At 53.1% G+C, this 23,693-nt stretch overlaps 1 protein-coding gene across 1 annotated transcript in view; it reads right to left on the reverse strand.

Moving 5' to 3' along the window:
* Positions 1-5,311: 5,311 nt before the first annotated feature.
* Positions 5,312-23,693, reverse strand: part of LOC135306026 (zinc finger protein 345-like) — a gene marked incomplete at its 3' end in the record, with an annotated part of 155,699 nt that continues 137,317 nt past the window's right edge. Inside the window, exon 2 of the mRNA XM_064429591.1 lies at positions 5,312-5,946. Coding sequence (XP_064285661.1) covers positions 5,312-5,946 — 635 coding nt within the window. The remainder of the gene's footprint in view (positions 5,947-23,693) is intronic.

Consider the following 23,693-nt stretch of genomic DNA (forward strand, 5'->3'; position numbering starts at 1 on the left):
GACCCAAGCAGGAGACCCCTGCCCTGAATGAGCTCATGAAAAGTCCCCTCAGGAATGAGCTGGGTGTGAGCTGGAGCTCTGAGCAGCCCTGGCCCACACAGCACCCTCTCCACTGCAGCAGGACCTGCCCTGGCAGGAGTCACTCCTTGCCCCCACAGCTCCCCTGCAGTGCCCATGGGGAGCTGCCAGGCAGGCTGAGAGCTGCCCCTGGCAGGTGGCACATCCCCGGGGCTGGCCAAGAGCCCTGAGGGCAGCAGGACCTGCTCTGCAGGACAGCCCTGGCAGCCCTGGCTGCAGCCCCAGCTTCAGCCCCTGCAGCCATCCCTGGCAGCAGGAGCCGTCCTGCCCTGTCTCTCTGAGGGTGCCCAGGGCAGCCCCGCTCTGCAGCACATCCTCCTCCTCCTGCTCCCCTGCCACAGAGAAATTGGGAGAGTCCTCCTGGCACATCCCCCAGGCTGTGGGGTGTGCTGGCTTCAGGAGATCCCTCCAGGAGCACAGGGGACATTGCCCTGCATCCACTGACTCACCATGTGGAGGGCTGTGAAGATCTTTCCCCCAGTGAAGTTTCAGCTCAATGACTTCCTCAGCCTGTCTCTGCCTGGCTCCTGTCCCCTCAGTGCCTGCAGGCAGAGCTCTCAGCCCTGCTGGGCTGGGAGAGGAGCTGGTCCTGGGAAGAGCTGTTTTTTTAAACCTTAGCAGCACAGACGCAGAACAAAGACTTTAATGACCCTCTTGGGACTTGGGTGTTGTTTACATCAGACTCAGTCCCTGAGAGAGCCTTCCAAAGACTTCTCCAGAACTCAAAGTTAAATTGAAACTCCAAAGTTTCTTGAAGTTTTAATGGGTCCCACTGAGGGACATGACTGAGAAAGTGTCCCCAGGTTCCAGTCAGAGCAGAACACTGGAGGCAGTGATGACAGCTGGGGACAAACAAGGGAAAGGTGTCTCTGGTGCTGAATAAACCTGGATGTGTTTCAGGAATGCAAAGGGCCAAGGCCTGAGCTCCAGCCCCTGGCCAGGCACATCCTGTCCCTCCCTCCTTGCTCAGGGCTCTTCCCAGGATGGGCTCTGGCATGTGGGGATGTGCAATGCCAAGGGCAGCACCATGGGGCGGCCCCTGCCAGGCTGCTGAGCAGGGACAAGCAGCCACCCTGTGATGTCACACAGCCCCTTGGATGTCACACAGCCACCTGTGATCTCATACAGCATCCTGTGATATCACAAAGCACCCTATGATGTAACACAGCCACCTGTGATGTCACAGCCCACTCTGGGATGTCATACAGCACCCTTGTTTTGTCACAGAGCCAATTCTGGGATGTCACCCTGGAATGTCATGCAGCTGCATTGTGATGCCACAGAAGACTCTGTGATGTCAGAAAGTTCCTTTGTGATGTCACAGTCTGTTCTGTGATGTCACTGTGTTCTCTATGATGTTACACAGCCACCTAGTGATGTCACAACCCACTCGCTGATGTCACAGAGCCACCAGCTGTTACGTCCGGATCTGCTCTATGGCCTCATACCCTACTCCATGATGTCACAGACAGCTCTGTGATGTCACAACCCCCTCAGTGATGTCACAAAACCCTCTCTGTTATGTCATGCTGCCACTCTGTAATGTCACAGCACACACTTTGACCTCACAGCCTGCTCTATGATTTTACACAGCCATGTCATGATGTCACAGCCTGCTCTGTGATGTCACACAGTCCCCTCTATGATGCTGTTGCTGCTCAGTGACCTCACACAACAAACTCTGTGATGTCACAGCCCAACCTGTGACCTCACACAGCCCACTCTGTGCTGTCACACAGCCCCTTGCTGACATCACAGCTGCTCTGTGCCTCCATGACACAGCCACAGAGGTGCCGCTGTGACACAGCCCCCTCTGGGACATCCCCCAGCCCCTGCCAGTGCTGAGCCCCTGTCAGCTCTGGCTGTGCCCTGCTGGTGTCCCTGAGCTGCCCTGGCAGTGCCCCAGCCCTGCTGGGCTGTGCACAGGAGCTGCTCCTGGCCAGAGCTGTCTCTCTGCAGCGCTGCCCTTGCCAGGAGCTGCCTCTGGGCCAGGAGCCCGGCCCAGCTCAGCAGCACAGACACAGCACCAGGAGTTTAATGACCCTCTGGGGCTTTGGTGCTCTTTGTGTCTTCCATGGCCAAAGTGCTGCACAAGTTGGCTCTGTCAGGGCCTTGCAGCTGCTGCCCATCCCTGTGCCCTGTGCAGCCCAGGCTGTCCTACGGTGTCCCTGCCCTGCACCTCTGTCCCTGCAGGCTGTCGTCATCCCCCGGCTGCCCCACCTGGCTGGCCCCTTCCTTTGCTGACAGCTCTGCCTCCTGCCTGCCTCTGCCTGCCCACACAAAACCTTGGACTGCTCCAGGCTCCTTCTGGGGGATGTGTTGCACCACAGCCCTGCCCTGCCAGGGAAATTCCTTTCTCCCGCTGTCCAGTCTGGGCCTCCCCAGCTGCCCTTGGTGCCATTATTGCCTTCTCATGCTTATATCCTCTTTGAAGAAAAGCTCCAGCCTCTCTGAAACCACCCTTCCAGCCCTCTCAGACTACTCCTGTTTTGTCCTCAGTCTCCACACCACTCGGCCCAGAGCCATCAGACTCTACATCCTGGTTATGTTATGAGGCCTCCAAACCCCATCTTGGGAGATTTTCGGGTCCTCTTCAAGGTCTGTGAAAATAGAAAAAAAGTGGTCAAAGTTATTTTCTCCCAAATCTTGCAGTGACAGAACAGGGGTTAATGTTTTTAAACTGAATGAGGGTGGATTTACTTTTGTTAAAATGAGGAAATATTTTGCAATTATGAGAGTGGCACAAAACTGCAACGGTTTTCACAGAAAAGTGGATTCCCAACCCCAGGAATTCCACAAGAGCAGGACCTTTGTGCAGCCTGACCCAGTGAAACCCCCTCATCCCCAAGGACAGATTTTCTGTTGTGTGGGTTCTCTGATGTGCTGGGTACCCTCACAACGCTTTTGGCCAGAATGTCTGCTGAGGGCAGCCAGGCCGCTGCAGGGGCAGTGACCTCACAGCCATCACCATGGCAGCCCTGTGCCCTGGGCCTGGCTCTCCCCTTTCCTCTGCCCCTGCCTTGTCTCTGCTGGCATGAAGAGTTTTGTCATTCATATCTTGTCCCCAAGGTGCTGGGGCCAATGGCTTCCCAGGCAGACTCCTGGAGCAGAAGTGGCTTTTCAGAGCCCAGGCAGAAATGAGCCCTGAGGCAGCAGCTCTGCAGTGCTGGCCACCAGGCCGGGCTGCCAAGGGAGGCTTCTGGCCATGGCCTGCAAGCAGCTGCTGCTGCCAAGGTGCCTTTGGTGCCTCAGGCTCTGCCTGGCACAGCTCCCAGCACGGCACTCTGCCCTTGTGCCCGAGCCCTTCCCTGTGCTGGGGCTGGCCTGGGGCTTTTCCTGCAGCGGGACCTGCCCTGCTCCTGGCACAGGAAAGGCAGTTCCTGCTGGAGCAGGAGGCTCTGCCTGCAATGGGCTCCAACAACTCCTGCAAGGCCCTGTTGACTTCAAAATTGCTTCCTGGAGCACTATATTCTAATAACTGTTATAATTCCAGTACTGTGGTTAAGATCTTTCTGACTAATCATGATCACAATCCATCAGGGCTGTATTTATATAAATTTATCTGGTATTCCATCGTTAATCGTGTGGGACAAATTGCATTAAGGTTTAATTCCACCTCTCCAATCTTTTATACATAAACCTTTGACAAACCCTGGGGCTGGGATTGGATGCAGCCTCTCCCAGTCTCCTCTATTAGAAGGAATTTTACAAGTCTACGGGTCCTGCAGGGATTTGAGGTTCCATGGTGGCTGTCGGAAATAATTTCTCCACATCATGTCTCAACAGGAGTTTCTCCAATAAAGAAATGAAGCTTTGCGTGAAGCTCCCACTGTGCCCATGGCAGGAACCCCTGTGAGTGTCTGGGACATCCCGGCTCTTTGGTAAAGAAATGAAGCTTTGCCTGAAGCTCCCACTGTGCCCATGACAGGAACCACTGTGAGTGTCTGGGACATCCCTGCTCTTTGGCAGCCTGGGGACTTCTGGAATGTCACCGGGGAGCCCCTGTGAGTGCCTATGACAGATTGGTGCCTTTGCAGCCCAAGGTTCCCTGGGATGTCACCATGGAATGGCTGTGACTGCCTCTGAGCACACGGCTCTTTACCATCCCCAGAAACCCCTGGGAGGTGTCCATGGAGCCCCTGTCTCTGCCTGTGACATTCCAGCTCTTGAACAGCCTGGAGACTTTTGGAAAGTCCCCATGGAACCCTTCTGAGGGCCTGTGACAAATCTGATCCTTAACAGGCAACCATCACCAGGACCCTGTTGCTATGGGTCATGGGATCCCAGATGCACAGAACTGGCTGAGCTGGGAGGGACCCATCAGGATCCTGGAGTCCAACTGCTGGCCCTGCACAGGACACCCCAACAATGCCAGCCTGGGCCTGGCAGTGCTGTCCAAATGCTGCTGGAGCTCAGAGAGCCCTGGAGCTGGGAGCCTTCCCTGGGGAGCCTGGGCAGTGCCCCAGCAGCCTCTGGAGAAAAACCTTTTCCTGAGATCCAACCTCAGCCTGCCCCGACTCAGGGGGGCAGCCATTCCCTCCAGTCCTGTCCCTGGGCACCAGAGGGAAGAGGTTCCCACAGCCCCAGCCAGGGACCTGCTCCCAAGGCTGTTGCCATGGCCACCAGGCTGGGACCAGCTGGGATGCTCGGTTTCCACAGGCTGGGGTTTAGGAATGGGATTCCCCAATGTCCTGCTCCCACTAAAACCGCACTGCCGCTTGCTGCCCTCCCACCTCCCATGGAAATCACAAAAGGCAAAGATCCCAGGGTGGGATAAGAACAATTTATTTGGAACAGCAACGAGATAAAGAACAAACAGGAACAGAAACAATATTGACAACAGAAGGGTTTTAAAAAAGGGAAAACTACAACACAACGGTATCTACAACACAACGGTATCTTCCCAGCCATAATTTTCTCCTGCCTGGGAAGGACACCCTTCTCCTCAGGGAGAGATAGAGAGAGAGAGTTCCTTTCCTGCCCCTGGCAATGACGTGAGGTCGGAGTGAATGTAATGACACAGCCCTGGCCAGACCCTCATGTTCTTCAGGCTCACATCATGTCATTGGCAGGGGCAGGAGAAGGGACAGGTGTCTTCCCGGCATGGATCACAGACAACACGTATCACCAGGGCCCTTCCAAATGTGGTTCTCCCATGGGGGATGAAGTTGGAGCAGTGCACAAAGCTCTTCCTGCAGTTGCAGCATTTGCATGTCTTCCCTTACTGGTGACTGTGTTGGTGTCTGCTCAAATGAGAGCTCTGTCTGAAGCTCTTCCCACACTGGGGACACTCGTAGGGCCTCTCCCTGGTATGGATACGCTGGTGGGTGACGAGGTGGGAGTTGCAGTTGAAGCCCTTCCCGCAGTCAGGGCAGCGGAAGGGCCTCTCATCCGTGTGAATCCGCTGGTGCCTGAGGAGATTGGAGCTCATGTGAAACCTCTTCCCACACTCGGGACACTCGTAGGGCCTCTCCCCAGTGTGGATGCGCTGGTGCTTCGTGAGGTAAGAGTTGTACTTGAAGCTCTTCCCACAGTCAGAGCAGTGGAAGGGCCTCTCATCTGTGTGAATCCGCTGGTGCTGGAGGAGATTTGAGCTGGTGTGAAACCTCTTCTGGCACTCAGGACACTCATAGGGCTTCTCCCCGGTGTGGATGCGTTGATGCCTGACAAGTTTTGAGCTGCAGCTGAAGCCCTTCCCACATTCCCCACACTCGTAGGCCCATTCCCCAGTGTGGATCATCTGGTGGCTGATCAGGGTGCTGCTCTGCCTGAAGCTCTTCCCACACTCCAAGCACTTGTAGGGCTTCTCCCCATCATGAAGCTGCTCATGGAACACCAGCTCCGATCCCTGGCTGAAGCTCTGTCCACCTTCCTGGCACAGGGTGGGTATTTTCTCCTCAGAGCACCCTGGGCTGGGTTTGCAGCCCCTCCTCCTGCGGGATCTCAGGGAATTTTCCTCCTTGTTAGATTCCTGTGCCATGGAGCCGCTCAAATCTGCCTCTTCCACGAGGTTCTGCCATGGGGATTTGTCCTCCCTGGTCTCTATTCTCAGCTTGTTTTCTGAGGAAGACAGGGAAAGGAGAGGATGGAATTTCCCTCTGTGCCAGAGGGGAGGGGAAGGAAATCCCCCCAGTGCATCCCTGGCAGGACGGTGTTGGCAGTGGGGCTGTCCTGCAGCCTTGGGCTGTGCTGGGCAGGGAGATGGAGCAGGAGAGAGGGGGAAAAGGGTCCTGACTTCCTCCTCACCTGCCTGAGTGTCTCGAGGCATCTTCCACTTCCTCACAGCCATCTCCTCCATCTGGCAGTGGGTTTGGGATGTGAAATTCTGTTTTGGGAGGAAAACAAGAGATTAGTACATTGAGTTTTGTACTGGTTTGAAGGCAAACCAGGGGGAGATTTTAAGACAGAATTACAATTTAATAAGAAAATTAAGATCAAGGCAATGATACAGAAACACTGCCTTAAACTGACAGAGTCAGGATATCACCTGACACCCTGTTGGTCAGGGTGCTGGTAGGAGTCCCATTAAATGGTGGCTGCAGTCCTGTGGCAGTGATGATCATAATTCTGTCAAAGCAGATCTGTAGAAGGGTCTGGTCTTCCTCTGAAGGTCCAGTGGTGGTGATGGAGCTCTTGTCCTCTGGGAATCCAGTAGCCAAGGTGCTCCTGGTGCTGTAAGCCTCAGCTTATATCCAGGTAGGAATGGTTGGCTCCTCCCCCTGGGCGGAGCATCCCACAATGGGATGATGTCATTTTACCAGTCCTGCAGGGACACTCAATGGCCCATTCACAGAAGAGAGCCCCTGGAGGGATTATCAGGGCTGAGTTATGGAAGAGATAAAGAACACTGCCCCACCTGTTTACAACAGTTTCTAAAGGTGGTGATGGAAAACATGCATTTGGTTACATCTTGCACTGCAACCTGAAACAGTGGGGTAATCCCTGCTCGGGGGGTGAACACCACCCCCCTTACCCAAACTGGCTCAGGTGTAAAGCCCTCTCCCTGAGAAGGCCACCCACACAGGGGACAATGTCACACTTGCCCCGCCCCAGGGGAGGTCTCTGTCCCTGTCACTCTCTTGCCCTCCCCCCTTTTTTCTCTTTTATTCCATCTCTCTCTGCCTCACATTTACTGTTCAATAAAATCCACTTTGCATTTGGTCTCGTTAGCACCTTAATTGGGGCAGAGGCATCTCTCTAACAATTTTCTTAACCAGATTGTGTATAATATTTTGGCACAGTGTGTTTAGGCAGTGTTGTCTGACCCCAAGTGCCTTTGTCAGCAGCATGGTTCCCTCCTCTGTGGGAGGAGGGCTCTTTCTTTCCAGAGGAACTCTTGGAAACTTGGATGCAAATTCCTCTGAGCGACTTGTGGGAGAACTGATGAGGAAAATGGATGTTGTGGGTGGCCAGAGTAAAGAAAATATTTTGTTGTCTTTCCATGAAATGTTTGTTAAATCACTGGAGGAAAGTGAGCAAATGTTACCATTGAGGCTGACAAGGTTCATTCAGGTTGAGGAACACAAGGCTACTAAACGTCCCAGAAGAAGCCCAGCTCAAGTAGCTAAATTCCCGAATAACTCCAGAATTCTGAGGCTTGGGGACTTTGCCAAATGTGAGAATCATAATTTTCTGTGTTCCTGTCACCTTTGTCACAGCCACACAGATTTTTTCCTTCCTTTCAATAATCTCTACTGGGTCAAATTTTCACTTTTTCTTTTTCTTTTTTTTTTTTTTTTTTTTTAAATCAGAATCTTCCAGCAGCTGAGCTGGAGCTGTGCAGGAAGCGATGAAATTTGGAATTGACACAGAATTGCTTCTGTTGTTGGTTTATTAATGTTTGGGATTTATTTGTATTTTCCTCACATGTGACTTGTGAGAAAATCAAATCTTCCTCAAAGTGATTTATGCAGATTGAAGTTTGATTTCTGCCAAGTTTATTTTGTCCAGTGCTCAGGGGATGCTGGAAGGGTCTCTGTGCCTCTCACCCTGGGGGATGCTTGGGAAGGGCTTGGGGGGGGTTGTCCCTCTCACCCCAGGCCGTTCTTGAGGGGGTGTCCCTGTCCCCCAGGGGGTGTCCCTGTCCCTGTCACCCCAGGCCATTCCCCAGGGCGTCTCCATCATTCTCACCCCAGGGAATGCCTGGGGACTCTCCGTCCCTCTCAGCCCCATGCCAATGGGGTGCTCAGGGCATTCTCTGTCCCCTCACCCTGGGGGATGCTCAGGGGTCTCCATCCCACTGGCCTCAGGGAATGCTTGTGCAGGGCTGGGGACCAGGGGCTCTGCATCCCTCTCACCACTGAGGGTGCTCGGGGTTGGGGGGACTCTCCAACCTTCTCATCCCTGAGGAGGCCGTGGGGGTCTCTATCCCTCTCAGCCCTGGTGTGACCCCTGGTCTTCCCTCTGGTGCCCAGGGACAGGACTGGAGGGAATGGCTGCCCCCCTGAGTCGGGGCAGGCTGAGGTTGGATCTCAGGAAAAGGTTTTTCTCCAGAGGCTGCTGGGGCACTGCCCAGGCTCCCCAGGGAAGGCTGCCAGCTCCAGGGCTCTCTGAGCTCCAGCAGTGTTTGGACAGCGCTGCCAGGCTCTGGCTGGCATTGTTGGGGTGTTCTGTGCAGGGCCAGCAGTTGGACTCCAGGATCCTGATGGGTCCCTCCCAGCTCAGCCAGTTCTGTGGATCTGGGATCCCATGACCCATAGCAACAGGGGGCTGGTGATGGTTGCCTGCTAAGGATCAGATTTGTCACAGGCCCTCAGAGGGGTTCCATGGGGACTTTCCAAATCTCCAGGCTGTTCAAGAGCTGGAATGTCATAGGCAGAGACAGGGGCTCCATGGACACCTCTCAGGGATTTCTGGGGATGGTAAAGAGCCCTGTGCTCAGAGGCAGTCACAGCCATTCCATGGTGAAATCCCAGGAGTCCCCAGGCTGCCAAAGAGCTGGGATGTCCCATTCACAGAGGTTCCTGGCAGAGTGGGAGCTTGTCTTGGTTTGAAAAGACAGGAGCCTGTGAAGGAAGGCAAAAGCCTCCTGTGAAATGGAGAAGGTAAACCCCCCCCTCCGAATTATCACAACTTCAGAATTAAAAAAAAGGCTCTCAGGCAAAGATATGGGAAACGGGAATAACAGTTCTTTACTGGAAGAAAAAAAAAAAAACTAAATAACAATGTAATTTAACACAAGCAAAACAACCACTGGCAGAGTGTGAAAAACCTGGCACCCTGAGAAGTCAGGGTGCTGACAGCAGTCCAGCCAAATGGTGGCTGCTCCTCCTGGAGCGGCGATCTGCAGAAGGGTGTAGATCCTTTCTGAAGATGCGGCGAAGGAGCAGCTGGGCCTCAGTCCCTGATTCCTCTCGGAAATCCAGCGAAGAAGGCTGTCTGTGGTCTCAGAAGTGCTTGTTTTATAGTGGCAGGGATGCTTGGCTCCTCCCTCTGGGTGGAGCATCTCCCAATGGGATGATGTAACTAATCTTACCAGCCACAGTGAGTAATTCAATAGCCCATTAGCAGGACATTGTCTTCCTGGCAGTGTCATTGTTCTTGAAAGAGATAAGAAAAACTGCCTAACCCCCAACAGATGGCAAAAAAGAATACATGCTTATTTTACAAGCCAGGACATTATATAGCCCATTAGCAGGACATTGTCTTCCGGGCAGTGTCATTGTTCCTGAAAGAGATAAGAAAAAACTGCCCAACCCCCAACAGATGGCAAAATAGAATACATGCATATTTTACAAGCCAGGACATTATCCACCCCTTATTCTATTTCCATCTGTGTCACAATGAAATCTTATACTCAGTTTTCACTTAAGACCAGGTTTCCCTGTGGTACACAACGGGTTTCCCCATCTTTCTGCATTACCCACCAAGTGTAACCAGGTCCTTGAGCAAAAACAATCCCACGGATGGGTTTGTCTCTGCCTGAGGTGGGATTAATCCAGACAACTTTCCCTAAAATACCCTTCATACGTACCACAGGGACTTTATCTCCATCTATTGTGTGTAAGGGTTCAGACTGGGCAGGGCCAGCTCGATTGATGGACCCTCGGGTGTTGACCATCCAGGTTGCTTTTGCCAGGTTATTTTCCCAGTTTCTAAATGTTCCCCCACCAAGTGCCTTCAGGGTAGTCTTAAGGAGCCCGTTGCACCGTTCAACTTTGCCAGCAGCTGGAGCATGATAGGGGATATGATATACCATGTTCTCTGGCCCAGGTGTTGATAAGGCCGTTCTTGAAATGGGTGCCGTTGTCAGATTCAATCCTTTCAGGTGTGCCATGTCTCCATAGGACTTGCTTTTCCAGGCCTAAGATGGTGTTCCGGGCAGTGGCATGAGGTACAGGGTAGGTCTCTAGCCATCCAGTGGTGGCTTCCACCATGGTCAGCACGTAGCGCTTGCCTTGGCGTGTCTGGGGCAGTGTGATGTAGTCAATCTGCCAGGCCTCCCCATACTTGTACTTAGACCACCGCCCCCCATACCACAGGGGCTTCACCCGCTTGGCCTGTTTGATGGCAGCACACGTCTCACAGTCGTGGATAACGTGAGAAATACTGTCCATGGTTAGATCCACCCCTCGGTCTCGTGCCCACTTGTAGGTGGCATCTCTGCCCTGATGACCCGAGGCATCGTGAGCCCATCGAGCCAGGAACAACTCCCCCTTATGGTGCCAATCTAAGTCTATCTTTGACACTTCTATTCTCGCTGCCTGATCTACCTGCTCGTTGTTTCGGTGTTCCTCATTAGCCCGACTTTTGGGGACATGGGCATCTACATGACGGACTTTCACCGTTAGTTTCTCCACCCGAGAGGCAATGTCTTTCCATATATCAGCAGCCCAGATTGGTTTTCCTTTACGTTGCCAGTTAGCTTTTCTCCACCTTCCCAGCCAGCCCCATAGAGCATTGGCTACCATCCATGAATCAGTATAAAGGTAGAGCTTTGGCCACCTCTCCCTTTCAGCAATGTCCAGGGCCAGCTGAACGGCCTTGAGTTCAGCAAGTTGGCTCGATCCACCTTCTCCTTCGGTAGCTTGTGCAACCTGTCGTGTGGGGCTCCATACGGCTGCTTTCCACTTCCGGTTCATCCCTACGATGCGACAAGAACCGTCAGTGAAAAGAGCGTAGCGTGTTTCCTCTGCTGGTAGTTGGTTATAGGGTGGAGCTTCTTCAGCTCTTGTCGCTTGTACCTGCTCCTCATCGTCAGTGAGACTAAAGTTTTCACCTTCTGGCCAGTTCGTAATTATCTCTAAAATCCCAGGGCGATTCAGGTTTCCAATACGGGCGCGCTGGGTGATGAGGGCAATCCATTTGCTCCATGTGGCGTCGGTGGCGTGGTGGATAGTAGGAACCTTTCCTTTGAACATCCACCCCAGCACTGGTAGTCGGGGTGCCAGGAGGAGTTGTGCTTCCGTGCCAATCACCTCCGAGGCGGCTTGAACTCCTTCATAGGCAGCCAAGATTTCCTTCTCTGTTGGGGTGTAGTTGGCTTCGGACCCTTTGAAACTTCGGCTCCAGAATCCCAATGGTCGACCTCGAGTCTCACCAGGCACCTTCTGCCAAAGGCTCCAGGACAAACCATTGTTCCCGGCTGCAGAGTAGAGCACATTTTTGACTTCTGGTCCCGTTCTGACTGGGCCAAGGGCTACAGCATGAGCGATCTCCTGCTTGATCTGGGTGAAGGCTTGTTGCTGCTCAGGGCCCCAGTGGAAATCGTTCTTTTTGCGGGTAACCAGGTAAAGAGGGCTCACAATCTGGCTATACTCGGGAATGTGCATCCTCCAAAAACCTATGGCACCTAGGAAAGCTTGTGTTTCCTTCTTGCTGGTTGGTGGAGACATAGCGGTGATCTTGTTAATGACTTCAGTGGGAATCTGGCGCCGTCCGTCTTGCCATTTCACTCCCAGGAACTGGATTTCTCGGGCAGGTCCCTTGACTTTGCTCTTCTTGATGGCGAAGCCAGATTCTAGCAGTATCTGGATGATCCTCTTACCTTTCTCAAACACTTCTGCCGCTGTGTTCCCCCACACAATTATGTCATCGATGTACTGCAGGTGTTCTGGAGCCTCACCCTTTTCTAGTGCAGTCTGGATCAGTCCATGGCAGATAGTGGGACTGTGCTTCCACCCCTGGGGCAGTCGGTTCCAGGTGTACTGCACGCCCCTCCAGGTGAAAGCAAACTGAGGCCTGCATTCTGCTGCCAGAGGAATGGAGAAAAACGCATTAGCAATGTCAATAGTGGCATACCATTTCGCTGTCTTGGACTCCAGCTCGTACTGGAGTTCCAGCATATCCGGTACAGCGGCGCTCAGCGGTGGAGTCACTTCATTCAAGGCACGATAGTCCACAGTCAATCTCCATTCTCCTTCAGATTTGCGCACAGGCCAGATGGGGCTGTTGAAGGGTGAGTGGGTTTTGCTGACCACCCCTTGGCTCTCCAGCTCACGAATCATTCTGTGGATGGGGATCACGGCATCTCGATCCGTCCGATACTGCCGGCGGTGCACTGTCGAGGTCGCAATTGGCACGAGTTGCTCTTCCACCCTCAGGAGTCCTACTGCAGATGGGTTTTCTGACAGTCCAGGCAAGGTGTTCAATTGCTTAATGTCCCCTGCCTCTACAGCAGCTATGCCAAAAGCCCATCTGAGTCCCTTTGGGTCTTTGTAATAGCCGTTCCGGAGGAAGTCTATGCCCAGAATACACGGGGCCTCTGGGCCAGTCACTATAGGATGTTTCTGCCACTCCTTCCCAGTCAGGCTCACATCGGCTTCCACCAGGGTCAATTGCTGTGATCCCCCTGTCACACCAGCAATAGAAACAGGCTCTGCCCCCACATGTCCCGATGGTATCAGGGTACACTGCACACCAGTATCAACTAGGGCATCGTATTTTTGTGGCTCTGATGTGCCAGGCCATCGGATCCACACCGTCCAGAAGATCCGGTTTTCCCGTGCCTCTCCCTGGCTAGAGGCAGGGCCCCTCTAACACTGGTTATTATTCCTCTCCTGGGTATACATACTAGAGGTCCCTTCAAGGGGATCTGACAGATCGTACCCAAAAGCTTGGTCATGGGAGGTTGAGGCTACCTTCACCTTGGTGGAACTCCCCCGGTTAGAGTTTCCCTCCTTGAGTTGACGGACCCGTGCTGCCAGGACAGAAGTGGGTTTCCCATCCCACCTCCCCATGTCTTCCCCGTGGTCACGCAGGAAGAACCACAGATTAGCCCTTGGGGTGTACCCTCTCTCTCTAGCTGGGGAATGTTGGGCTCTGACTTTGGGGCCTGTGACTCGTACGGGTGCTGCATTAACCTTCCTCATTTCCTCCCTCATCTCTTCTTTGAACTCCTTAATCACAGCTGAGATATGAGCCTGCATTGGGCCATTAATCATACTCTCATAATTCCTAAGTTTGTTGGCAACAGAGCCCACTGTCTCTCGGTTAGTGTCAGCATCAATTGTTGCAATGAAAGTGGTGTACTGAGATGGCCCCAGATTTGCCAGACTCCACAGCATTTGCCCTGTGCACCTGACCTTGTCGGGGTCATTATTATGTTGTCCATCCCTCCCAAAGAGTACCTCTAATACTGCCACTTCCCTTAACTGTTGGATCCCTTCCTCCAGGGTCTTCCAACGCATTCTATGGTGGTGCTCCTGCATTCTCTCCCTGTGGACAAACCTCTCTCTGACACTCATTAAAAGCCGCTCCTAGAGAGAAAGGGATCCTGGCTCCCTTACAAAAATCTGATTCATACCTGAGTCCTGGGTTAAGGGTCCCAAGTTCCTTGCCTCACCACCGTCCAGCTGCACGCCTGTACCCATAAGGTCCCAGACCCGGAGTAGCCAGGTAGTATAAGCCTCACGCCCTCGTCGCACAATGTCTTTGTGCAGATTACGGAGACTTTCGTACGTCAGGGACTCGGTGATGATCGCAACTTCTGGCTCCCCTGTGGGTTGTGAGGTTCCTCCATTCCTATCTCTATCTGGGTGCTCTGCTTTCATCTTAGACCTCCTTGTTTCTACCGGGGCAACTGCTGCTGGCTGTGACTGCCTTTGTGGTTCAGTTGGAACCTGGACAGTTGTAACATTTGTGGGTTCCACAGCTGTACTATTAGACTGTCCCTCTTCAAGGCAAAAGGCAGGCTTCTCACCAGCTGGTGAAATGCACTCCTTCAGCATCGCTTGCATCTCCTTAACCAGCACCCTCACCCAATCTGGGTGGTTCGTTTCTGAGGCAGGCTGTGGGGCAGGGTCAGGCTCTGGAGCAGCAGCATCTCCAGTCTCTGGGGTAGTGTCAGGCTCTGCAGCAGCACCCCTAGTCTCTGGTGTAGGTGTCAGGGTAGTTATCCAGGTTAATCTTCTCTTATCTCTGAGTGCTAAACATAACAGGCATATCAGCAACACCACCCATTGTATGATATCATTAGCACTTAAAGTGGATCTTAACCCTTCGAAAACTGGTGGCGCAGACCCAAAAAGATGGTTAAAAGGTTGGGAGAAAGTTTCCCCCCGTGTCATTTCCTCACAGTAGGTACCATTATTAAAGTAACTCCAAAAACATGCAGTTAGTGTGTGATAGCTCTGAATCCATGTACCTGCCATCCAGAGGAAATTAAAGATCCATGAATCCTTCACCCAGAGGACAAACTTGATAACAGACACAGTGGCCTTAGTTATAGGACCCATATTTAGATAAGGGCCTGTAAATGGGAAGTATACACTTGCGATCAAATGCCACCCAAACCAGGGAAAACTGGACCACATGGTGGTACTTACAAATTAAGCTACCTAAGAACTGTTAATCCCCTTTTTCTTCTCAATGCCCTCGAGCCCCACGTTGGGCGCCAAAATCTGTCTTGGTTTGAAAAGACAGGAGCCTGTGAAGGAAGGCAAAAGCCTCCTGTGAAATGGAGAAGGTAAACCCCCCCCCTCCGAATTATCACAACTTCAGAATTAAAAAAAAGGCTCTCAGGCAAAGATATGGGAAACGGGAATAACAGTTCTTTACTGGAAGAAAAAAAAAAAACTAAATAACAATGTAATTTAACACAAGCAAAACAACCACTGGCAGAGTGTGAAAAACCTGGCACCCTGAGAAGTCAGGGTGCTGACAGCAGTCCAGCCAAATGGTGGCTGCTCCTCCTGGAGCGGCGATCTGCAGAAGGGTGTAGATCCTTTCTGAAGATGCGGCGAAGGAGCAGCTGGGCCTCAGTCCCTGATTCCTCTCGGAAATCCAGCGAAGAAGGCTGTCTGTGGTCTCAGAAGTGCTTGTTTTATAGTGGCAGGGATGCTTGGCTCCTCCCTCTGGGTGGAGCATCTCCCAATGGGATGATGTAACTAATCTTACCAGCCACAGTGAGTAATTCAATAGCCCATTAGCAGGACATTGTCTTCCTGGCAGTGTCATTGTTCTTGAAAGAGATAAGAAAAACTGCCTAACCCCCAACAGATGGCAAAAAAGAATACATGCTTATTTTACAAGCCAGGACAGAGCTTCAGGCAAAGTTTATTACAGAGGCTCCTGTTGGGTCTCGAGGTGCAGAAAGGAGCCCTAATAGGCCCCACAGTTTCCCAAATACCCCCAAGGACCTCCAGGATTTGTTAATCCCTGGTGTGAGAGGAGCCTTAGAACAGCCGGTTCCAACCCCAGCCCTAGACTTTTCAAGAATTTTTATGTAAAGAATTATAAAGGTGGAATTAGACCTTTATAGAATTTGTCACACAGAATTAAGGCTGGCAAGCTGGAGGTATTTATATTTATATATATATATATATATATATATATATTCTATAATGGTAATGATTAGAAACAATTATCTTCAAAATAATCAGAAATATTTATTCTAAGGTATAAGAGCTGTAAGATATTATATTGTATAGAGCACTAGGCAGTGATTTCAAAGCAATTTTATTAAAGCAAAACTAGTAATTAAGCAGAACAATGATGGTGGGACTGAGTCCTTTGGCTCAGCCTGGAGCTGTGACCTTGAGCAGTGTCTCCACTGCGGGGAGGAATCACCACACTCCACAAGAAGGGAAATGTCAGGAGATGCTGCTGTTAAAATTTGGGACGGGGCTTTTCTAGTCTGAAGTGCTGCCCTGTCAGTCAGATGTGCACAGGCTGGTCCATCTTGGCAGCTCTGCGGAAGCTCTCAGTGCTGTCCCTTGGGTGTTCCTTTCTCTGGGGATTTTTCCAGCTCTGCCACAGCTCCAGCTCCCTCTGAGAATGTGGAACTTTGAGATGGAGGAGTCAGGCTGGTTTCAGCTTTATTCACCCCAAAAGCAGCATGACCCCCCCTCCTTCATTTCCCACTGGGGGCTTTGCAAATAGGGCCTGGCTGGAGTTGTTGGAGCCCATTGCAGGCAAAGCCTCCTGCTCCAGCAGGAACTGCCTTTCCTGTGCCATCAGCAGGGCAGGTCCCGCTGCAGGAAAAGCCCCAGGCCAGCCCCAGCACAGGGAAGGGCTCGGGCACAAGGGCAGAGTGCCATGCTGGGAGCTGTGCCAGGCAGAGCCTGAGGCACCAAAGGCACCTTGGCAGCAGCAGCTGCTTGCAGGCCATGGCCAGAAGCCTCCCTTGGCAGCCCGGCCTGGTGGCCAGCACTGCAGAGCTGCTGCCTCAGGGCTCATTTCTGCCTGGGCTCTGAAAAGCCACTTCTGCTCCAGGAGCCTGCCTGGGAAGCCATTGGCCCCAGCACCTTGGGGATAAGATATGAATGAGAAAACTCTTCATGCCAGCAGAGACAAGGCAGGGGCAGAGGAAAGGGGAGAGGCAGGCCCAGGGCACAGGGCTGCCATGGTGATGGCTGTGAGGTCCCTGCCCCTGCAGCAGCCTGGCTGCCCTCAGCAGACATTCTGGCCAGAAGCGTTGTGAGGGCACCCAGCACAGCAGAGAACCCACACAACAGGAATTCTGTCCTTGGGGATAAGTGGGTTTCACTAGTTCAGGTTATAAAAGCTCCTGTTCTTGGACAATTCCTGTGTTTCCTGTGATGGGGAATCCACTTTTCTGTGAAAACAGTTGCAGTTTTGTGCCACTGTCATAACTGTAAAATATTTCTCCTTCTAACAAATGTAAATCCACCCTCATTCAGTTGAGAGTTATTGACTCTTGTTCTGTTACTGCAAGATGTGGAACAAAATAATGTTGACCAGTATTTTTCCATTTTCACAGACCTTGGAAAGTAACCAAAAATCTCCCAAGATGGGGTTTGGACGCCTCATCACATAACCAGGAGGTAGAAGGTGGTAGCTCTCAGCTCAGTGGTGTGGAGACTGAGGACAGAACAGGAGCAGCCCAAGAGGGATTGAAGGGTGGTTTCAGAGAGGCTGGAGTTTTTCTTCATTGTGTAAAACACCCAGAGAAAGAAATAATGGCACCAAGGGTGTGGAGTTCCCCCACCCCAGGAAGCAGGCATTCTACCCAGACAGACAGCATCGGGTGAGGAGCATGATTTAAAGAGGATTCCGTCCCTCCACCCTGTGGGGCACGACCCTGCAAGCCCAGGAAAAGACACTCCACCCCATCTGGTCAAATTTGGAGTGTCCACAGAACATTTTTCCTTTTCTGTAAAACTCATTGGTCCAAATTCTACTGCAAAGTCCCCGCCATCGATTTTTCCATTGGTTGTCCTCCTCTATCCACTCCTTTGCAGTGCCCTGCTCCTTCTGCTATTGGACCCCGACCCTAAACTCCACCCCTACCCTGTCATATAAAACCAATGACAAGCCACCACCCCCTCTCCCGATTTGTTTCTTGTTTTGGTCCCTGGCACAAAAAAGGATCCTGTGCTTTTCTAAACCAAGACCCATCCTGTTGCCTTCCTTTCCCTGTTGGTCATCGATGCCTGCCTGAGGTCTGAGACTCCGGGGTCTGGGGGAGTCATTTTGCTGCTTACTGCAGTGGAACACAACACAAGGGCAGCTGGGGAGGCCAAGACTGGACACTAGGATTAAGGAATTTCCCTCCCAGGGCAGGGCTGTGGTGCAGAAGGAGCCTGGAGCAGCCCAAGGCTTTGTGTGGGCAGGCAGAGGCAGGCAGGAGGCAGAGCTGTCAGCAAAGGAAGGGGCCAGCCAGGTGGGGCAGCCGGGGGATGACGACAGCCTGCAGGGACAGAGGCACAGGGCAGGGACACCGTAGGACAGCCTGGGCTGCACAGGGCACAGGGATGGGCAGCAGCTGCAAGGCCCTGACAGAGCCAGCTTGGGCAGCACTTTGGCCATGGCTGCTGGCCCTGGACCTGAGCCAGGAGCAGGAGACAAGTGACCCTGGCAGCCCTGGGGCCTCATTGCCTCCTTGTCCCTGCTCAGCAGCCTGGCAGGGGCCGCCCCATGGTGCTGCCCTTGGCATTGCACATCCCCACATGCCAGTGCCCATCCCGGGAAGAGCCCTGAGCAAGGAGGGAGGGACAGGATCTGCCTTGCCAGGGGCTGGGGCTCAGGCCTTGGCCCTTTGCATTCCTGAAACACATCCAGGTTTGCTCAGCACCAGAGACACCTTTGCCTTGTTTGTCCCTACCTGTCATCACTGCCTCCAGTGTTCTGCTCTACCTGGAACCTGGGGACAGTTTCTCAGTTGTGTCCTTCAATGGGAACCATTAACCCTTCAAGAAAACTTCTGTGTTTCAATCTGACTTTGAGATGTTGACAGGTTGTTGTGCACACTCTGAGGGACAAGTCGAATGCAAAGAGTACCAAAGCCCCAGAGGGTCATTGAAGTCCTTGTGCTGTGTCTGTGCTGCTGAGCTGGGCCGGGCTCCTGGCCCAGAGGCAGCTCCTGGCAAGGGCAGCGCTGCAGAGAGACAGCTCTGGCCAGGAGCAGCTCCTGTGCACAGCCCAGCAGGGCTGGGGCACTGCCAGGGCAGCTCAGGGACACCAGCAGGGCACAGCCAGAGCTGACAGGGGCTCAGCACTGGCAGGGGCTGGGGGATGTCCCAGAGGGGGCTGTGTCACAGCGGCACCTCTGTGGCTGTGTCCTAGAGGCACAGAGCAGCTGTGATGTCAGCAAGGGGCTGTGTGACAGCACAGAGTGGGCTGTGTGAGGTCACAGGTTGGGTTATGACATCACAGAGTTTGTTGTGTGAGGTCACTGAGCAGCTACAGCATCCTAGAGGAGGGTGTGTGACATCACAGAGCAGGCTGTGACGTCATGGTATGGCTGTATGACATCATAGAGCAGGCTGTGAGGTCAAAGTGTGTGCTGTGACATTACAGAGTGGCAGTATGACATCACAGAGAGTGTTTTGTGACATCACTGAGGAGGTTGTGACATCACAGAGCTGTCTGTGACATCATGGAGTAGGGCATGAGGCCATAGAGCAGATCCGGACGTAACAGCTGGTGGCTCTGTGACATCAGCGAGTGGGTTGTGACATCACTAGGTGGCTGTGTAACATCATAGAGAAGACTGTGACATCACAGAACAGACTGTGACATCCCAAAGCAACTTTCTGACATCACAGAGTCTTCTGGGACATCACAATGCAGCTGCATGACATTCCAGGGTGACATCCCAGAATTGGCTCTGTGAGAAAACAAGGGTGCTGTATGACATCCCAGAGTGGGCTGTGACATCACAGGTGGCTGTGTTACATCATAGGGTGCTCTGTGACATCACAGGATGCTGTATGAGATCACAGGTGGCTGTGTGACATCCAAGGGGCTGTGTGACATCACAGGGTGGCTGCTTGTCCCTGCTCAGCAGCCTGGCAGGGGCCGCCCCATGGTGCTGCCCTTGGCATTGCACATCCCCACATGCCAGTGCCCATCCAAGGAAGAGCCCTGAGCAAGGAGGGAGGGACAGGATGTGCCTGGCCAGGGGCTGGGGCTCAGGCCTTGGACCTTTGCATTCCTGAAACACATCCAGGTTTGCTCAGCACCAGAGACACCTTTGCCTTGCTTGTCCCCAGCTGTCATCACTGCCTCCAGTGTTCTGCTCTACCTGGAACCTGGGGACACTTTCTCAGTTGTGTCTCTCAGTGGGACCCATTAAAACTTCAAGAAAGTTCAGTGCTTAAATTTAACTTCGAGTTTTAGAGAAGTTCTTTGAACACTCTCTCAGGGACTAAGTCTGATGTAAACAACACTAAAGCCCTGAGAGAGTCATTAAAGTTTTCCAAGTCCAATTATGGAGAAATATTTCAAAGAGCTTGTAAGACATACACATGCCTATTTTAAAGGGTTTATTTTATTACATTTCTCTTTAGATCAGAGGTGATTGCAGCATTCTGTGATTGATATTGACCCAGGGTCTCTCCTCAGGCGCTCTGGCCTGCTCAGAGAAGCTTTGTCTTGAGCTCTGACCCAGTGTGGACAACCTTGCTCCACATTCCCCAGCCCCATCCTGTCTGTCCTCACTCACCTTGGACCTGCTGTGGTTGCAGAGCTGGCTGCACTCAGCCTAAGAGGGGTTTTCCCTTTTTGAATCAATCTAAAACTCCTGAGTTTCCCCACTGAACACAGACACACTCCTCAGGTGTGTGCCAGCCCAAGGTGCCACCAAAACCACTGCAGGCTGCCCTGGGCCAGCTGTGAGGGTGGATCATCAGCCCAAGCTGCACTGGGCCACTGCAAGGGGCTGTGGCCATGGACACTGCCCTGACCCCACTGCTGGGTTTGGCTGCCACGGCAACCCTGAGAAATTAAACTGTGCTTGGAAACACTGGGGAGGACTGGGACATACTGGGAAACACTGGGAACACTGTAGGAGACACTGGGATATACTGGGATTCACACTGCGGAGGACTGGGACAACCTGAGAACACAAGGAATGCTGAGGGAGAATCTGGATGGACTGGGATGGACTGTGGGGGTACACTGAGACACAGTGGGACATGCTAGAACATACTGGGATATACTGGGAGTGACACTGGGAGTGACACTGGGGCATGGGACATTGCAGGGAAGACTGGGAGACACTGGGGCATACTGTGGATGGCATTGGGAGGAACTGAGAGGGACTGGGAAGGAACTTATGTGTATTGGGACAAATGGTCTCTACTGGGAGGGCCTGAAGGGGCATAGTGGATGTGCTTGGTTGTACTGGGGATGAACTGGGCAATACTGAGAGGGACTGGAGGGATTGAATGGGCTGTTCCCACCTCTGCCGTCTCCCATTTGCCAAAGCTCCCGTCCATCACCGCTCACAACCAAACAACCCAAGGGATCGGGGCCTCAAGGGCAGAGCCTGATGTCAGTGCCATCTTTTCGTTTTTTCCTACAACTCCTGTCATGCTCCAGTCGCAATTGAGCCCCACTGGAGCCGGGACTGCAACGCTCGTCATGCCCCGCGCTCCACAGAGCCCACCCCGCTATCCGCCCCCATCTGTCCCATAAGTGTCCCCCCGACCCTCCAGGATCCCTCAGTGCCCCTCAGAGCCCATTCGGGACCCCGCAAAAAGAGTCCCCGGATCCCCCGAGTGCTCCCAGCCCCACAGATGCCCGGTACAGCCGCTTCTGGGAATTCATCTCCTCTCATCCCCCGCGGCCCCAGAGCTCCTCATAGCACAGTCCCGCACCTAAAACTCGTGCCGTGCCCCGCGCCCTAAAGAGCCCAGTTGGAGCTCCCCAAGCGCCCCCCAGGTATTCCCGAACCATTTACGTTCCCCCCGAGGACCTCAAGTCGCGGCTCGGGCCCTCAAGTGTCACCCCGAGTGCCTTCCTGAACCCCCAAACGCCGCGGTCCAGCCACTTCCGGGACTACAGCTCCCATCATGCTCCGCGGCGCAGGTACGGCGCTCTTCGAGCCGGGACTTCATCTCCCGTCATGCCCCGCCACCACCAAAAGCCATTGCAGCTGCGCCTACACCTCCCGTGATGCTCCGCGGCGCGATTAAACCGGCGCCTACAACTCCCATCACCCCCCGCGCCCCAGAGAGCCCCGTTCGAGCTCCCCAAGGGCTCGACCAGACCCCGAAGGGCCCCAAATTCCCCTCCCTGACCTCCAAGGGCCGCCCTCGACCCCCAAGTGCTCCCCCGGACCCAGAAATGTCCCTCAGAATTCCTGAGTGCCCCTCCAAGTCCCCACCCGGCTCCCCCAAGTGTCGTCCATACCCTCAAGTTCTTTCTAAATTCCCTCCCGAGACCCACAACTGCCTCAAATGTGCCCCAGAAATGTCTCTCTGGACACCAAAAGGCTCTCCCATGCCCCTGTCTGAGAAAAAGATGATAAAAACCATGACAAAATGACTGGACATATTACTAATTACCATAAAGAGGAAGAAATAAATAGCCAATAAATCTTCATTAGTTAAGGAAGGGGAATGTGCTACATAGAACCAAAGAACATTAATGTTCTTGGCTACTAAAAATGTATAGATTTTTTATGCAAATATAAAAACTAGGTAAGAAAAAACACTGTTAATATTATAAATGAAAATAAATATATACATAATTAAATAATCACACAAAATAATGTGTTACAGAATAAAACAAAAGAATAAATTACATTAACATTTTTGGATATTTTGGGATGTCAGTCCCAGGTGGGTTATGACAGACATGGTGAGGTAGGGGGTGAAGAGCAGGTTGTCCAAAAAGGGTCAGCCCAAAAAGGGCTCTTTCGTCTCCATGCCCAGATCTCCTAAAAAGACATTCAGCATCAAGATCACTTCGGGAATGCTTCTATCACCTCTTCTCTGCAATGAAAAATAAAAACCAAACTCACATATGTGATTAAAAAACCAAAAATCATGAGGTGCACATTGACATCTTCCTCCTTAACAGAACTCCAAACTGACTCCAATCACTGCAGAAGCTCTGGAGACTTGAAGAAAATTGAAAGGAGACAAAGAGCCCCCCAGGGCTTTCTGTGTTTTAATCAGCCCCACGGTGGATTTGGGGCTGGGTCCAGGAGCCTCAGGCACTGAGAGAAGGATGAAGAAGCTGCTCAAGGAGTCAGCAGCAAAACTCCAAGTGCCTTGGAGCACGGCTGGGCCCCAGTGAGGGCAGGGAGTGCCAAAGGATCCCCAGGGACTGGTGAGAGCAGATCCTTGAGGCCAGGAGTGCAGGAAGCCCAAGGCTCTGAGCAGGGAACTGCAATGCTGAACAAGGCCTGGGCTGGCTGGGGGAAGCAGAAAGGCCAAGCCCTGAGCCCAGCCTGGGCCAGCAGGGCCTGTCCCTCACGGGTGGCTCGGGGCTCTCTGTGGGGCAGGGGGATGTGAGGGGCAGCAAGGACAAATGCCATCAACCTGCAGCCCCTGCCAGCCTGGCCAGGGAGGCCGAGGGAGAGCCAAAGTGCAGCCCCTGCCAGGAAAGTTCCTGCTGTGGGGCCTCCAGAGGCGCTGCCCAAGCCCAGGGCACAAAGGCCTGGGTGCCTGTGGCCCTGCCAGCCCTGCCCAGCCCTCGGCCATCTGTCCTGCAGGCTGTGCCCCCTGTGCGTGCTGCTCCTGTGCCCTGGCCGGCTGCACTCGCCCCTCTCGCTGTGCCCCAGCATTTCTCAGCCAGCGTTTCTGTGCCCTCCCTGGGCTCCCTGCACCCAGCGCTGCCGGCTCCTGGCACACAGAGCCGGCCATGGCCCAGCCTCACGCTGCCACACCTCGAGCACCACAATTCCACCCTGGCAGGGACTTTGCTTTCTCCTCAGCTCCAGCCTGAACCTTCCAAGCTGCTCTTTGGGGAGGTTTCCTGCA

This window comes from Passer domesticus, chromosome 8, assembly GCF_036417665.1.
Source record: "Passer domesticus isolate bPasDom1 chromosome 8, bPasDom1.hap1, whole genome shotgun sequence".
NCBI lineage: Eukaryota > Metazoa > Chordata > Aves > Passeriformes > Passeridae > Passer > Passer domesticus.